General features: G+C 41.8%; 1 protein-coding gene across 1 annotated transcript in view; it reads left to right on the top strand.

Annotated features, from left to right (window-relative positions):
• Positions 1-17,594, top strand: part of kcnh2 (potassium voltage-gated channel subfamily H member 2) — a 239,142-nt gene that overhangs the window by 202,093 nt on the left and 19,455 nt on the right. The window contains exons 12-23 of the mRNA XM_022754018.1: positions 369-503; positions 3,333-3,532; positions 9,899-10,151; positions 11,389-11,582; positions 11,851-11,953; positions 12,132-12,283; positions 12,379-12,523; positions 12,628-12,817; positions 13,769-13,874; positions 14,131-14,232; positions 14,748-14,930; positions 15,049-15,193. Of these exons, the coding sequence (XP_022609739.1) occupies positions 369-503; positions 3,333-3,532; positions 9,899-10,151; positions 11,389-11,582; positions 11,851-11,953; positions 12,132-12,283; positions 12,379-12,523; positions 12,628-12,817; positions 13,769-13,874; positions 14,131-14,232; positions 14,748-14,930; positions 15,049-15,193 (1,908 nt within the window). The remainder of the gene's footprint in view (positions 1-368; positions 504-3,332; positions 3,533-9,898; positions 10,152-11,388; positions 11,583-11,850; positions 11,954-12,131; positions 12,284-12,378; positions 12,524-12,627; positions 12,818-13,768; positions 13,875-14,130; positions 14,233-14,747; positions 14,931-15,048; positions 15,194-17,594) is intronic.

Genomic DNA, 17,594 nt, shown 5'->3' with positions numbered 1-17,594 from the left:
AGAAACCAAATCCTGCAACAATCGTGGATGGTGGGTCCTGGTGGGTGGAGCTTGGCCCATGGCCATGACTGCTTTGCTGTGACATCACAAAGTTCCAGAAGTCCTGACGGCTGGTTTTTAGGCTCAGTTTCTAAATACAGGCTGTGTGCATTTCTCTGTGGACTGAGCACTTTGATACTTTTATTAATATAGAACTGAGACCTGCTTTATAATCGCAAAAGACATGGAAATGTCACTTTATTCAATATGGGACCTTGAATAGAAAAAATACTTTTTACATGTACGTTTCCCATCTGTCATTCTGGTAAGTGAAGGACCTTTTTTATGTATATTTCCTTAACTTCTGCAAACTCCTACAACAGGTTCAGGACCCTCCATCAAAGACAAGTACGTCACAGCTCTGTACTTCACCTTCAGCAGTCTGACCAGTGTGGGCTTTGGAAACGTATCCCCGAACACCAACTCTGAGAAGATCTTCTCCATCTGTGTCATGCTCATAGGATGTAAGTACTGATATAAGTGACTGTTCCTTGGCTTCAGACCTGGGGTTGGGGAAATGTTTTGTTACAAAAAAGCTAACTTATACCCACTTATAATGCAGGAGAGGTAAATGTGTATTTCACACAGGTTTGGTCGGAAAAGTGCACAATTAGTATCAAGTAATTTGCAGTTGTTTCCAGATGATAAAGCCACTCTCCTGCTTTTTATTGGTTATTAAAAAATATATGATTATATCAAACATCACTTGTAATAATAGCAAGATAAGATACAGTGTCTCTTGTGCTCCTGTTCACCACTTTTTCACTGAGAACGGATGTGAGTTGAGTTGAGAGGCGTGTACCTGGACTTAAGGATGTCACTGAATTTCAGTCAGACAATTACACAATAACATAATGTGTGAGAAATCATTTACTTCCAGCTCTTCTTGAACTCGTCTGCAGACTCTAATCAGCACAGCAGGGACTACTTTACACAAGCAGCCTCAATTAGAGTGTGGTGTTGTTTACTTCTAAATCACACAGATTTTTTTTCTCATATATAATTTTTCTTGTAGTTCATCACATTTTTCACTTTGAAAGCATATCGCTGAATGATTATTCAACGTGGCTGTTTCCTGTTTTTATTTTTTATTTTGGCTGCAGTCCTGCTCCTCCAGACAGTTTGCCGTTTGCTTGGCCAGAAAACGACCTGAGGCTTTTAACATTTCCATAACTGAAGCATGATACAAGTTGTTCTAAAATGGAAGTGCACTATGAAATTGTAATGAGCCTTAAAACATTTATTCAAATTGAGTCACAGATCAATTGTGTCCTTTGTGACACCAGATGCACACACACATACATACTGTAGCTGTTTGAGTGGATGATGTAGACAGTGATGGGAGCTGACAGAGGTTGAGAGGTTAGCAGGATACGACATGACAACAGGACCAAACACTGAGACTCATGAAGGATATGACATGAAACACTCTGTCCTCTACAGACAAAACCCTTTTAGATCAGTCAGTCTCCTGCTCAGTCCGATCTCCAGTCGACTGACCTCATGCCAAAAAATAAAAAATAAATAAAAGATAGTATGGACGGATTCATTTTTAAGTCGCTCGTAGGAGTGATGGAAGGAAAGGTTTTCTGGTCTGGTTCAAACAACATAAAATGAATGTCTAATCATGTTGGCTAGTGGTGTTTGACTGTATGTGCAGTTAAAATTAGACATTTAACTTTCAGAAATCATCTTAAACTATCTATTGATCTTATTATGCTACAGTATATTAATGTATATATTATATAATAATGCTTTAGTATCAATGTCAGCACATCAAACTTAATCTTTTAACAAATATTCACATGATTCATTCACAGTTTTCCAAAAACATCTTAATTCAATGCAGTCATGCCTGTTTGCACATGAAAGTGCTGTCGATCATTTTAATTGATATTCGATCTTTTCAGTTAAAGCAACAGTAAACAAAATCCAGAGTCTCTGCTCTGTGTAAAAATGAAGTTGAGCTGAAGCTAATGTGTCTTCAGCAGTGTCAGCGGTCACTAAAGTGGGTCTCTGCTGACACTGTCAGTACAAACACAAAGAGGAAATAAGTCAATTTCAGACGGCTGTACTGTATCTTCACATCAGTATCTTCCATCTTGCAGCCTTTTAAGTGTGAAACGTGCTCTTTATGTTTTCACTGACAGTTTTATCTTGAGAAAACGCAATGGAGGTGTTGTTATTCTACAGATTTGGGATAATCTGAACCTACTGTATATTTTAATGACTTCAGGACATTCTCCTTAAAGTTAATTTATCTCTGTAAGTGATTGAACAGAATGACTATGAGCAAGCTCATGGCTTCCTTCATTCCTTGGATGAAGCACATCAGGCCCTTGAATTTAGAAAATCTACTATCACATAATCAGGTCAAGTCAAGTTAAGAGTTTTATTTATACAGCCCAAAGTCATAAATTACATGTTGTCTTCATAGGACCTTACAATCTGTACAACTGTCTATCCTTAGACTCTCAGCTTGGATTAGTAAAATCAAAAGAGAAAAAATTCTAACAGTCATATTTATAGATCACTCACTGCTGTATGTTGTAATGTAAAAAAATAAATGTGTTCTTATAATTCAATCAAAGCCCTGCGATGGACTGGCGACCTGTCGAGGGTGTACCCCGCCTCTCGCCCGAAAGGATGCTGGGATAGGCTCCAGCCCCCCCGCGACCCTACTAGAGGATAAGTGATAGAAAATGAATGAATGAATTCAATCAAAGTATAGAAATCTGTCTCATAATGACAATAACAATAAGAATCTCTATTTGTATCTGACCTTTCTGAAAATACAGTAACAGAAGAGACCCTAATTAAATTATATTAAAAATCAGACATAATAACTTTAGGTTGCTAATATAACTGAGGGGAAAAAGAGCCAGGATAAAAAGGTGTGTTTTTTACAGTAGCTAACATTTTAAAAAGAATACAAAGGGATCAGTGTAGACGTCTAATTTACAAGTCTAGACTTGATCTTAGATGTGACTCATATAAAGACTTATAATTTACATATCTGTACTTACAGTAGAAATCTTCTGTTCAACACAGCTCTGATGGGTGTCAGTAAATCTCTTGGGTCTCACTGTTGGATGATATGTTTGATAAAAACGGTGACACAAGGGTGTCAAAGTTAATAGTATGATTCTTTTCAGATGTAGAATCAGTCAGACGAAGTGCCACTTTGTCCCTTACTCTCTGCTAATGTATATATTATTCTCCCCTTCCTGCCTGTTTCCTGCTTCCTCACACTTACAAACTCTGCCTCATGTCTCCCCCTCTCTGACCTCCAGCCCTAATGTACGCCAGTATCTTTGGAAACGTGTCGGCCATCATCCAGCGGCTGTACTCGGGGACGGCCCGCTACCACACCCAGATGCTGCGAGTCAGGGAGTTCATCCGTTTCCACCAGATCCCCAACCCGCTCCGGCAGAGGCTGGAGGAGTACTTCCAGCACGCCTGGTCCTACACCAACGGCATCGACATGAATGCTGTGAGTACTGATCCTCATGAACCCAGATCCTGTGTGTGTACACCTGTTCATGTTAATGAATGAGTGATGCGCATGAATACACACATGTACACACACAAAGGCTAGTGGAGTATTTTGAGCCTGCGTTGTACGTTAATAGGATGACTCGAAGACTTTGTCTCAGCATGCATGGTCCGACAACATCAGACAGAATAGGAATGATGTGAGTATCATAAATGATATGCACACACACACACACACACACCCACACACACTTATACTTGTGCAAATAAATAGTTTGCAGTCTTTGTAATATGCATGGACCAACAATCAGTTTGTTCACATGCATGAAGGCTGATAAACTCTTTTCCTACACACACACACACACACACACACACACACACACACTGACTCATTATACTTCACAGATATGTATTTATTTGCAGACATATAAAAGAGACATGCATGACCTAATAAGGTTTAGATATGCTGATCGCCAAGTAAAATGAATGCATTCAGAAACAGTTGCTTTCATGTAGTAGTAGGAACACACACACACACACACACACACACACACACACACACACACACACACACACACACACACACAGTGAGTCAGACCTGTCAGTGCACACAAACACACCATGCACGCTCTCACACTCATCGATTGAAAGATTGCTTTCCACATGCTTGTTGTGTATTGACCTCAGCCTGAACTGTGTGAGTCACAGTGTATTGGATGGTGCTGCTCATACACACACAGACACACACAAACACTCAGACACACACACGTATACACACACGCACGCACGCACACACACACACACACACACACACACACACACACACACACACACACACACACACACACACACAGAGCCATGGTCCCAGTCACATCTTCTGTCTCTCTGTACAAGTGACGTGGGGGCTTTACCTCAGATGTGACATTGGACACACACATGCATGCAACCACAGACACACACACACACACACACACACACACACACACACACACACACACAGCTGTAATCATAAACATGTCAACACTTGAGATCTGCTGATGTAAAGACTTAATGCTGTGCATGAGTCAGTGGCTGTCATCTCTATCATCATTATTTACAGCACATCATGTATGGGATCACGTGTGAACAACATATAAGTGTTCCTTCAGTTTTTATTTGACTGCGCAAATGATTTTTTCAGCTGCAGATTTTCACTGCATTGTAATCTGTTTCTTACTGTCAGCTCTTTGCTAAAAATATCTCTGCTCATCACATCAGGAAGCCTTTCCAGCATCCAAATATTTAATATTAAAATTGCTGGTCGGAGCACAATCAGAGCCTCATTATTGTTTGTGAAGCCTTCCAGAAGTGCGGGGGGACTCTGTTTGGATGTCCCAATGCAAGTAAAGCACAATATTCCATCACTGAAATCCTGTTTGGTTTCAGTGTAATAAGTGAACCGTTGAAGTAGAGAGAACAAATTTGATGAGCATCCATGGGAACGTGTTTTCCAGTGTCTGCCCTCTCCTCTTCTCTCATTATGTTGCTCTCTTAAAGGCCCAGTGAAGTGCAATGTGCAGACTGGATAAGAGACTGTTTACACTAATGATTATTATGATTGGGTGGAGAAGACCCTGTCTGTCTGTCTGTCTGTCTGTCTGTCTGTCTGTCTGTCTGTCTGTCTGTCTGTCTGATGGAAGATGGAAGATGGAAGATGGAAAGTTTAATAATGCAGCGCTGATGAGAAACTGAAAGTGCAGGAGTGTGGTCATTTATGTGTTGTACAGATCTGTTCTACCTTCTGTATGTGGATGACTGAATCTGATGTCAGGTTGTTCTGAAGTAGCTGACCTCTGACCTCTCTGTGTGATTATGTGGGACTTATGGCATGTCTACACTGAGAGCATTTCAGCTGTTTTTCAGTCATTTGTCTCACTCACATCTGACAGTATAGAAAGGCACATACTTTAATCAATTTTAATCAATTACAGCACATTTTTACGCTCCAAATCTATTTTCCTGTGTTTTACTAACCTAACTACAGTCATTGTGTGTTGGGCTGTGAGTGCTGCCAAAATGCAGGTTACCTACAACTCAGTACTGTGCCTGAATGCATCCTTTGCAGACAAAGACAGGGCACTGAATCTGCTGCTCTGCTAACGTGCTGCTCAAACTACACCTCCTGTGTAGACACGGCGTTCTGCAGACAGAGATCAGTAACATAGAGAATAAAAATCTGTTTGCCTGCAGGAGCACAGGCACGGCCCAGTGTGGCTCTCAGATGCGCTCAGTGCAGTGGAACAGACAGAATACTTTCAGAATGATCCAGTTCAAATGTTTGAATGTGTATGGCAAAACATTTGATTAGATTTCTGCTGCCCTTGAAGTTTGGTCTTTAATGGTCTTTAATTTTTATATGTTGGTGTCGGGTGTTAGTGTGAATTAGATGTTCTGCGTTCTTTTGGAGGGTTGGATGAACTTGAACATGCAAGAGTAAGGCTAGTTCTTAATGCACGATCCATCATAGCAACTTTTCATCTTATTTTCGCTCCAGTCCTCCTTAAATAAGACTAGTAGTTTATAGCAGTAATAGTACTTAGCGTGTTAGCATACTAACATTTCCTAATTAGCACTTCACTTGAAACACAGCTGAGGCTGCTGGGAAGTCTTTGGGAAGGTGTTTGGTCATAAACCAAAGTACTGGACAAAATAAAATGGTGCTGACTGAAAGTTACAGGTTCATGTCAGCGTAGTCCATCCCATAGTTGTTCCATTTCACTAAAAAACAAAAACATCAGTTTCATGGTGGCACTAGAAGAAAATTCAGAGGGTCACCAAAGTGAGTGGGATAAATCATCTGGGAACCATGAATGTCTGAACAAGATCTCATGCCTCTCCATCCAGTAGATGTTGAAATATTTCACAGGATAAGTGAAAACTTTGAGGGTTTTTCCACTAGTCCGTGTTGCTTGAGTCGTGCCACACCGCTCCAAGCCATGATGACATGCTCTTCCACTGCAGTCACACATCAGGGAATAGCCGATGCTCTGACCAACAGTTGCCGGTCTCCTCCTCTGTCCTCTGCAGCTAAACTCTGTAAAGTCTCTGTGTGTTATGCTCTCAGTTCTGTTGCAGCCTCTTCCTGAATCTTTGTGGTTTGGAGTTTAGTTTCACTCCTGAGTTTCTGTTTTTACTTTCAGATATTAGCCTTAATGCAGTGTGTTGGTTACAAGTTAGTGGTGCTTCATTAACAGTAACGTTGATGTGTGGTGCAGTGGAAAAACATGAGCCAGCGCGACTAACCCCTTTTACAGTGAAAAAAAACCCAATTTGACCTGCTGGTAGTGCAGGAGGACAGTCAGGAGATCGCTGGGGTTCATCTTCTGGGCACCATGAACATCTGTCAAGAATTTCATGACAATCCATACAAGAGTCATTGAGATAATTCACTAAAAGCCAAAAAAGCCAACCTGTGTTTGACAGTAGAGGAAATATCAGGGGATCATCAAAATCAGGACCAGTAGCATGGCTAAAAAATAATAGAAAATTGTTTCAAAGAAAGAAAGCAAAGAAGAAAAAAATGCATCTGCCCTCTCTGCATGTATTTCTGGGTAAAAAAAAAACAGTATTTATCTACAGTATATTTTAATATGGTTTTTTCAGAATTTATCTTGTACACATACATTTCTTGTACATTCAACAAGTGTGAAACACAGTCGCTTCCCTGAGTGTTAAATATTTAAAGTGCACATCATAGAGCAGAGCTGCTACATACTTCTCCAAGCCCTAAATTAAATTGTAAACACATTTCTCAGTTTTGAAAATGTCGACCAAGAATTTATTTTCCATGGCAAATGCAAAACAACTAAAATGTGACACAGATGCTTCAGCTAAGTACAGACATCAACTTTAATGACAACTTTGAGCACAGACAGGACAGAAACTGAAAGTCTGCTCACCAGTTCATCTGCAGTTTGTGTTGCCAAGACATCAGTGTGATGTCTGCAGACAGCTGGCTAGCTAGTGTTAGCTACCCAGCAGGGACAGGCTTCATAAAGTAGAATCTACACACTGTTCACTCGACTTGCACCACGTCTCGTAGCCAGACACAAACAGATCAGTGTGTAGAGTCAGTAACCCATCCTGGGCCAAGACAGTCCTGCTGCGGCGAGATATAGACTGTAACTGTTCACGTCACAGTTTCCGGGACTGTCGTGACTCAAGGGCTGAAGTGCAGCCCTAACTGAGCCAACAAGTAACCACTGCATACGCATAACACTTAACACATATGTACATGTTTACTGAGAAAAGGCACAAAAGCAAAGAATCTATGTTGGATCATTTCAAAAATTGTCATTAATTGGTAAATTGATTTTTGTATTTTTTATAAAAATGTTGAATGAATGAATATGAATGAATATTCTCCTGAAACTGAACAGCAATGACACACAAGGCTGGTAAAGACAGAGCTCCTTGTAGTAAAGATGCAAAATACAACATTATCAAGCATAAAGCATCCCTGTCATTATTATGGGATGCATGATAACGTTTTTTATCCTAATGTATTTGCTAGATTCCTGTGCATTTGGTTACAGCTGTATAGTGGAGTGGTTTAAGCGTCCTACAGCAAAGGAAAGCCCGTAAAAACATTTCTGCTTCACATTAAACAGAGGCTTTCCCACTAGGAAAGCTACAGCAAACTTCACAGTAATATATCATGACAGTAACCCTTTATATAAAACAATAGCAGTGTATCCTTGAAAGTCAGCAGTTCAGCCTCAGCTAAATGCACCATTAAACTGGAGGCAAGATAACAGCTGGTACAGGTGGCCTGTAAAATCTGACTCCAGCACATTTTGGGGTTTTACCTGGCGCCTCACAAATCAACAAAATGGTTGTCGTGTCCAGGGAGCTCTGGCAGGCTGTCGTTTAAATGCACACAGTTTTATGGAAGCCCTGAAAGGTAAGCATGAAAATGGGAGAATCATTTTTCCAAGTTTTTTAATTTATATTTTTCATCTGTGAAAACACCCCAAGAGGCAAGTGATTTTTTTGTTAGAATTTGTTGGGTTTTTTTCATTTTTTCATAAAAAACAAAACAAAAACAACAACATGAGCCTGGGAAAGAAATGCATTGACTGTCTGGGGTTGTTTTTCACAGATGAGAAAAAACTTTTAAAAAAATGATACTGGCAAAACAAAAAAAAACAACTTGCCTTTCAGGGCTTCCTTAGGTTTAAGTCGCGAGGTTATAGAGAATGTATTCAATGCATTTCCATGTCTCCATGTGTTTTACTGTCTTCAACCAGACTGTGACACATTTAAAAATGTTTGTGTGGGGAGGAGGAGGTCTTTAAATTCTGTGGAGAGATGAAAAGCGCTAATGGTAAAAATTAGAAAGAAGGTATGAGTACTTGGAGAAAGAAAAGTAAAGGGGTAGAGATAGCAAGCACTGAGGCTTGCAAAAAGACAGGAACTTAATGGGAAGTGAAAAGAGAATAGAGACAAATGACGAAAGAGAGAAATGGATAGTAGCTTGAAATGGATAAAAGAGAGAGAGAAATGGAGAGGGAGGAACATAGTGTGATGTGGTAGGTAGAGTTCTGTTCTGTGCAGTCAGCCAGAGAGTTACAAGAGAAGCCCACAGCCTGACACTTTAAAGAGCTGAGACTTTCCAATGGCTGCATTGAACTCATTAAAATTGCACCAGTTCTTCATATTAATTACACTCTACGGGCCTGCTGACTGTGTTCCTGTAGGTCCTCTGAAATATAGTTTGAGATCATTTTGCTGTGAAGCTCTAAAAATCAATGTTTAGGCCCTTTTTAAAGAGGGAATCATCTTCTGGTTCGAGGTTAAGATCATAATAAAACTCATGACTTCTTTGGTGGTTAGAACCAATATCTTCTGATAAATGTATTGGCAATTAAGTTTTGTCATATTAATTTGTAGCATGGTGTTAAGGCTAATGTCCCATTAGTGTTCACCAAAAGGAAAGGAGGCAATAAAGTCACTAAAGGCTCCGCCTTTTTATTATTCCTCTTGCAGCATCCATAATCTGTGACATTTATTTGACATTAGTTTTATGTTCTGGACTTAATGTACCAGTCAGTCGCTGCTAATAACACGTATCAATACTGATGTAACCTTTCTCTATCAATTCATACGCTTTCTTTCTCCCACCTGTTCTCCTTCCATCTCTTTCGTTTATCTCCTCCCTCCTTTTACCTCTCTTTCCCCCTTGTATACTCTCTCGTCACACCCTTTTTACTGTATTTTTCTTCCGTCTTCCTTCTTCTGTCCTCCCCTTCTTCCCTCATTCCTTCCTCGTCTCCTCACTCCCTCTGCTCCCTCATTCCCTCGCTCCCTCGCTCCCTCTCCCCAGGTGCTGAAAGGTTTCCCTGAGTGTCTCCAGGCAGATATCTGCCTCCATCTGAACCGGACATTGCTGCAGAACTGTAAGGCTTTTAAAGGCTCCACCAAGGGCTGCCTCAGGGCGTTGGCCATGAAGTTTAAGACCACCCACGCACCCCCAGGTGACACGCTGGTCCACGCCGGGGACGTCCTCACTGCCCTCTACTTTATATCCAGGGGATCCATAGAGATCCTGAGAGGAGACGTGGTGGTCGCCATCTTGGGTAATAAAAAACAAAGCTCTCAGTTCTTCTGTTTGTTTTACTGACTGTATTTACCACCTAACCCCCTGTTAGCTTTCAGGTTATTAGAAACTAAATTAGCCTGAAGGAAGTGTAATGACTACATCTGAAAATCTTTCTCTCCTGAAACTATAAACATTTAATTAGAAGATTGTAATTAATTTCGGTTCAGCCTGTAGGTCTACTTCAGTGAAGGTTGCAGCTCCACACAGCTTCCCTGAGCCCTGCAGCAAGTTTGACATCTATGGATTTATCAGCAATACAGCAGCTTTCATTTTCAAGCACAGGTTCTCCACTGATCCATAGCCTCCAGTGTTAATTTAGGACTTGGAAAAGTATGTAGCAGCTCTGCTCTACTTAGATCCTGTTAGACGATTCTATTGCTCAGTGACTTTCTCTTTTCGGTTTAGACCCAATTAGCTTTGTCGAGAAGACTTTAACAGTATTGACACTGTTAAGGAACAAGCTTTGCTGTCTTTCTGTGTAATATTCATTGGCTGGTATCGCCATCTACTGGTGAGCATAGAGTGTTACTCCTAATAGCACAACATAACAGAGGACCTCGTGGGGTGCACCTGCTTGTGACATTTCATATGTATTTGATTGCATTGCACGAGAAGACCTATAGTTTAATGACTGAAGTATATGAAGTAATGAAGTATACAAATGATCAGATGATCAGATCAGATGTACAGGAAACCTAACAAATATCACAGTAAAATAATATGTAGCTGTAATATCATGAGTGATGTTTCAGTGGACCGTGTGTTGTGTTGGATATTTGTTGGTTTAAACTCTGCAACGGTTTTATTGGCTACTAATCCTGTTACTTTACGTTTTTGATACAATGTTATGGTGTCTTTTACTCAGTGATGGAAGTATTGAGATCCTTTGTATGTGAGAGTGCCGATATATTAATAGAAAAAGTAGTTAATTAAAAGTAAAGTGCTGAGGTGTTACCAGCAAAATTTGCTTAAAATATCAAAAGTAACAGTTGTTGTTCTGCAGGAAAATTTATTAGTTTTATTATCAATAGATTTATAATACTGATGCAGTTTCACATGCAATGCCAAAAGGCCACAAAAAAATCTTAGGGGTGATGAGATGATTAATGGGACAGCTCATCATATGTTGCTGTACATACAACTCAAACTGTATTTTGGTACACTACTTAGTTACATTTATCTATAAAGGTTTTCTTTCTTTTCGTTTTCCCCAGGGAAGAACGACATCTTCGGCGAGCCTATCAACCTGTATTCCCGACCGGGTAAATCCAACGCTGATGTGAGGGCTCTGACCTACTGCGACCTCCATAAAATCTTCAGAGAAGACGTTCTGGAGGTGCTGGACATGTATCCTGAGTTCGCAGACCACTTCTGGAACAACCTTGAAATCACCTTCAACCTCCGAGATGTGAGTTTACAGATTCATCCTAAATGTAATGACGGGCACCCTGAAAACATTTAAATGATTGTTCTATTGTATATAAGCTCCACATATAATATAATATACTGTATATATATATATATGTATATATATATATACATATATATATAAAAGCTCTGTTGTTAATATTCTCTCCATTTATCCATGTCCTGAATGCATGACAAGTTCCTGAGTCTGTATCCCTCGTTGTTTCTGTTGATAAGAACCATTTAATGTTGGTCGTTTCTCCTTTCAGACCAACATGATCCCAGGCTCTCCCAGCAGTGACGACTCCAACTGTGGCGGATTCAACAAATTACGGAGACGCAAGTTATCATTCCGACGACGCACAGAAAAGGGTAACCAATCCTCCGCAGCTCGTATTTAATTGTCACATTACAAAAAACTGAATGGTTATGGTTATAGAAATACAACTTCAATCCTCCTCCATTAGTTGTCTTTGAAAAGTTCGTCCTGATCCAGCTGGACTGAACAATCTCCCTCTTTTTTAATCTCTCCTTGCACACCTCTGTGTAGATGATGCAGATGCTGGAGAAATTAAAAAGTCCCATAAGTCTGTGAGACGAAGACAGAGGGAGGCAGCTAACAACCAGAAACAGGAAGAGGCGTCCAAGAGGCAGTGGGAGGCCCATCGGAGCTCAGTGTCTTCTCACTCCAGTGGAGATGAGGTATAATTCCAGTTGTTGACTAATGCTGACCTAAATACAAAAACCTAAGAACGATAAAAACTGATTTTAATGCCTTGGATCGACTACTCTTACAGGGGGAGGAGTCAGTTGTGACAGGCCTCGCCCCACCTCCTGCAATGCTGGGTAACCCACAGGCTCAGGCCACGCCCATGAACTTTAATGAGAACACTGAGGGTGACGGAGACCCCAAGACTGGGAACACCTGCAACGCCCTGTCAGGTGAAATAGGATAAAACAGTTTCCCCATATCCTTGTGATTTGTACATTAACCGATGTGTCACACACTCATTCTGTCCTTCTCCACCCGTCGTCTTCTCCCGCAGGTGCGTTCTCAGGTGTGTCTAACATCTTTAGTTTCTGGGGGGAGAGTCGGGGGGGTGGTCAGTACCAGGAGGTTCCCAGCTGCAGCCTGGCCTCCCCGCCGCCCCTCAACACGCCGATACACAACCTGAGCCGGCAGCAACGCAACCAGCTGGACACACGCCTGGACCTGCTGCAGAAACAGCTCAACAGGTACGACTGGATGGATGTCTGGGTGTGTGTGTCTGTTTGTGCTCTGATCCGTGTGCATGTCTGCGTTGGAGCAGGTTTGTGTCTTGTTCCCGCTAAAACACTGCAGCACTTCAAGTCATCTGACAGCCAAAGATAGTTTTTCTTTCACCTGGCTGCGTCTGAGTGGAGCCTCTCCTCTTCACCGCGGTGGAAGAAAAGTGTTTTTCCGCCCCCGTAGCCTTTACCTGGATGACGCTGCTTTGTCAGGTCTTGTTGAGATCACAGGCTGTGTGTCTTTGTGCCGGGTTATCACTGTAAGGCGGGCTGCGCCTGGAGCTGAATGCTCAGAGTTGTAAAGCATAATTGACTGGATGCCTCTGCTGGATAGGATTTGTGAGCAGACTCAAGGCCTGTGAAGAAATGTGGATATGGTAAAGTCTCTGTCGGACCTCACAAGGTCGAGTCTAGGAAATCAGCAGAATGAGTCCTAATTAGCTGTATGTGAGCCTCAGATAGGACCCAGCAGACTTATACCTCCTATATGTGTATACCACACATTTATCTATTTTTTTAAAGTGTGACTATGGACCAAGACTACTAAAAAGACCAACTAAAACTTTGTTGACTCCTGTGGGGAAAATAGATTTTTACAGCAGCAAAAAAATGACAGAATAACCGCAGGAAGAGAAATGCAGTGTAAGCAAAGCAAAGTTAAATGAAAGTCTTTGTAAGAAGTGGAATGTTTTGGATAAGATAATATGCAGATACAGATGTTATTAGTAATCTTGAGTGTTGTGGTCATACCAACAGTTATGGTGACATTTGACAATTTTCAGTTGAGATTTGAGGACATGGTGACTTAGCGTTTGGTCTGCTGGTAACTGATATTAATGATGGACTAAATTAGACCATCAACAGTTAGTTTCGTCCATCTTGTAATAAACAGTCGATCATCTACTTCATGCTCTGCAGGTTGGAGAGTCGCATGTCAACAGACATCGGAGCGATCATGCAGCTGCTGCAGAGACAGATGGCTCTGGTTCCTCCGGCCTACAGCGCCGTCTCCACACCACCTCAGGTAATAACAAGCTTATACACACACACACACACACACACACACACCTACACACACAGGGTATGGACGTAGAGGCATTGTGCTTGCTGTCACAGGGGTTCAAGTCCTTGTGACAGCAAACATCTGTCACTGAGCAGGACCACAACGCTGAATCAGCAGGAGGCAGGATGAAGTTCTGTATTATTATTAGAGACGGACTCAGAACATGTAAGACAAAAGGCTCCACTTTGTGCAGACAAATAAGATGTCTCCTCTGCAGGCCTCGCCTTACCCTGGTCCCGGTCCAGGACCAGGTCCAGGAGAGAGGCTGGTTCAGCCTGTTACACCTGTGGAGACAGACACCCTGGCTTCTTTATCACAGGTGAATCACATGAAGTAATAAAATGATTGCTCTGGGTTCTGTGGAGCTCAGGTTTGGCTGACTGAATGCTGTCATTGGTCTCCAGTGATTATAAATTAGAAACACTGAATTGTAGACGTAATAAAACGAAGCACAGCTTATCTAGTGATTAATTATACAACAATGATTTATTGTGAAATTGTAAAATATGTATTCTCTGAGAACAATGTACAAATTAAAGACATTTTTGCAATTTTTTAAAATGTTTGTCTTTGTATATGTTCGTTATGTCATGCTAGTTTATACAAATTCTAAACAATGATCTGAGACCTGGACCTGGACCTCAAAGAAATTCATTTACATCTTAAACAGCAGTTTCACAGTAACAGGTGGTGACAGTTTTGATTATATTCTTGTGAAGCACAGAGGACAACAGCGGACTTTTCATGTATGACATTTTACTTTGGGAATAGTAATTAGAAGAAAGAGCATCAGAGTAGTCGCTCACTCTGACCTCTCAGTTTCTTTCCCTGCAGATCTTGGATGCCCAGGACTTTCAGGAGTTCCCAGCCAAGCCTCTTGACTCTCTGCAGGCCCAGGACTCTTCTTTGATCAACACCAGCCAGGCTCAGCTCGCCCCCTCTAGACTGGACAGCCTGGGGCAGCATCTGGAGCTGGAGCTGGGACTGGGGACCGGGGCTGGGGTTCTTTCAGGGCCAGTAGTTGGGACAGGTTTAGGGTTGGAGTTAGGGAGTGGGGCAGCACTGGGCTCAAGCCTAGGAGCAGGGTTAGACTTTGGTTCAGAGGTCAGTAAGGTGGCTGGGGTGGCGCCAACAGCTGGAACAGGAGTGTCTCCCCTGGATCCTGAAACTCAAAGGAGGCTGTCCCTCCAAGAACCACAGACACCTCTGGACTCACGGACACCACAAAGACACAGCTCCGACCCAGGGGGGAGCTAAGGAAGAGGTGAAGGGGGAGGAGAGTGAGATAGGGGGAGGGATACAGAGCGAGAATGAATGAGTGTGATATTTTATCCTGCAGTTTCTCCTGGTTCCTCCGGTCCACGAGACACTTTGGAGATCAGGAGGCACCTGCTGTACCTCCACCAAAACCCTTTAGGGCACCCAGCTACTGTATCTTCACCATCCACCTCTCAAGTAGGGACACACAGCTCAGAGCGAGTGAAGCCAAGGGGGCGGTCACGGAAAGAGTTGAGGCCTTTCTCCCCCCTCATCAAACAGCTGGAGCTTTCTGAACTCCACAACAACACAACCTTTAACCAAAACCACAGACAGAGCAGAGAGAAGCTCTGCCTCTTAACAAACACTGTCCGGGTCGACCCAGATCCGTGTGGTCTGGACCTCTCAGTCATCCACTGAGGGTGACTCGACTTTACACGCATAACGACTGCTGACCTGTAGAAGAATCCCTTTACTGCTGTATCCAGTGTTGGATGACTGACAAGAACAAGCAAAGACAACATCGGACAGAATAATGACGAAAAAGTAGCCATTACGTCTTGCACTGAAAATCCTACTGATATAATGATTATTCTATTCTATATGTCCGTGGCGCTTCCGATAAACTCACAAACTGGTTGGTAAATTGTAGTGTTAGCTGGCCTAACAGGAAACCTGCTGTCCCGTATGTCATTGGTTCCTCCCCCCTGATGTCCTGCCCCGAGAGGTGGAGCTACCGCTCCCCCCCCCTTTCCCAAGAGCACACTGGATTGGCTGGTTTGCACCTCAGGGGTGGGAACTGGAGGGTTAAAAGCCATGAATTTCCTCGATCAACATATCAGCTGCCCTATCATAAACGTACAGATTTGCTAGTGAGTGAAGAACATATGGCATGCTCAGGCCGTGTCGCAAACAGGTAAACTGGCAAACTTACAGGTTTACCATGAGAACAGTGCACCAAACAGCTGACTAAATATTTAACCAAGCAGGAAATCCCAGCTTCCTAATTTCATGAGCTATGAGTTGTGACTTTTTAGAGAAACAGAGAAGTTGTGTTTTCTTATCTGAGGTGATGAAGTCAGCAGCGACATGATACTGGCTGCTTTGATTTCTAAAACAGAGTCGAAGCACATGCATGAAGGAAAAATAGTTTTTCATAGTTGAATTTGCTACCTCAGATTTCATTGGTCCTTACGTTTTTCTCACCTGAGCAAGCACCCGGAATGCTTTTACCTTGTACACAATTTGTCATGTGATACGTAAATATACAAGTTTGCCAGTTTACGATGACCAGCCGAATGCGCCATTATTCTATGTACAGTACAATATGCAAACACTGGCAAGAAGAGACGAGTGAGTGCGCTTTAATTATTATTATGCGTGTGATACGTTCAGGTCCAGAAGCTTTTTATGTGTGTTTGTCCTCGTATTGTCTTTGAGTCTGCAGAGCATGGCACAGTACATTCGCTTCACACACTGTAGAAGGTCACCGTATTTCTAATGTTTTGGTTTGATTTATTTTTGCCCCTGAACTGATTCGAACGACTTGTTTAAACAGGCAAATGACAGATTCAGTGTTTGTGTTCTGAACCTAGACAGCACAAAAAAAAACCCTTTACAATGTAGGTTTAAAAATACACGAGGTCAACACTACAGCACCACATCTGAGAATAATTCACTTTAATCATTTCATTTTAATTTTATAGTCATTTCCCACAGATGCATGTCTGATGCCTGTCATGAACTGTCACTAACACAGATCCTGAGGTGTGAAGATTCTCACACACAGAGGGTGATTACGTCTAAAATTGTTTAATAAGAAGTTTGGTGTGAATTTCCAAAAAGTTGTCGATGCTCAGGTTTTATTTTGCATAGTGCAGAAATTGTTTTGAGTCTGATTGCTACTGGTTATTAACTTAGTAGTGAATGATATGATTTGCTTTGTTTTTAAATGCTCCTTTGACTTCAGCACTAATGGAACTGGTCAGTGGGAGGATGGAGATGAGGTTGGTTCCTTTTGAATTAAATAGTATGAGGAGAATAGGATTCTTTGTATAATAAGAATTACTTCATATGAAAAAAAAGGTCCTGGAATTAATTTTTGATTTAATATTTCAATATTAAAAAGGTGCATGACCATCCCATGCATTTAGAGAGAGCATTCCCCCTTGGATTCATAGCAAGGTGATGCACACATTTCAAAAGGTGGTGGTGCTCCAAGGTGCTGCCACTGTTAAGAGGGTGAAGTTGCACAGTGTAGAGTTCCCCCAGATACCTCAGGACAGGTGGAAATGTACAGAGTAATAACAGGAGCAGGTGCAATGATGCCCCCCAGACAGTGGAGGGTGTTTTTCTGCATAAATGGCGAACTTCCACAGATTCTTTTTTAGTTTTGAGTTCTCAAGATGAAGGAAAATATAAAAA

Source organism: Seriola dumerili, unplaced genomic scaffold (assembly GCF_002260705.1).
Source record: "Seriola dumerili isolate Sdu_G_001 unplaced genomic scaffold, Sdu_1.0 BDQW01000216.1, whole genome shotgun sequence".
In the NCBI taxonomy this organism is placed as follows: domain Eukaryota; kingdom Metazoa; phylum Chordata; class Actinopteri; order Carangiformes; family Carangidae; genus Seriola; species Seriola dumerili.
The sequence above is the reverse complement of the archived record's forward strand: the minus strand, read 5'-3'. Positions and strand labels throughout refer to the sequence as shown.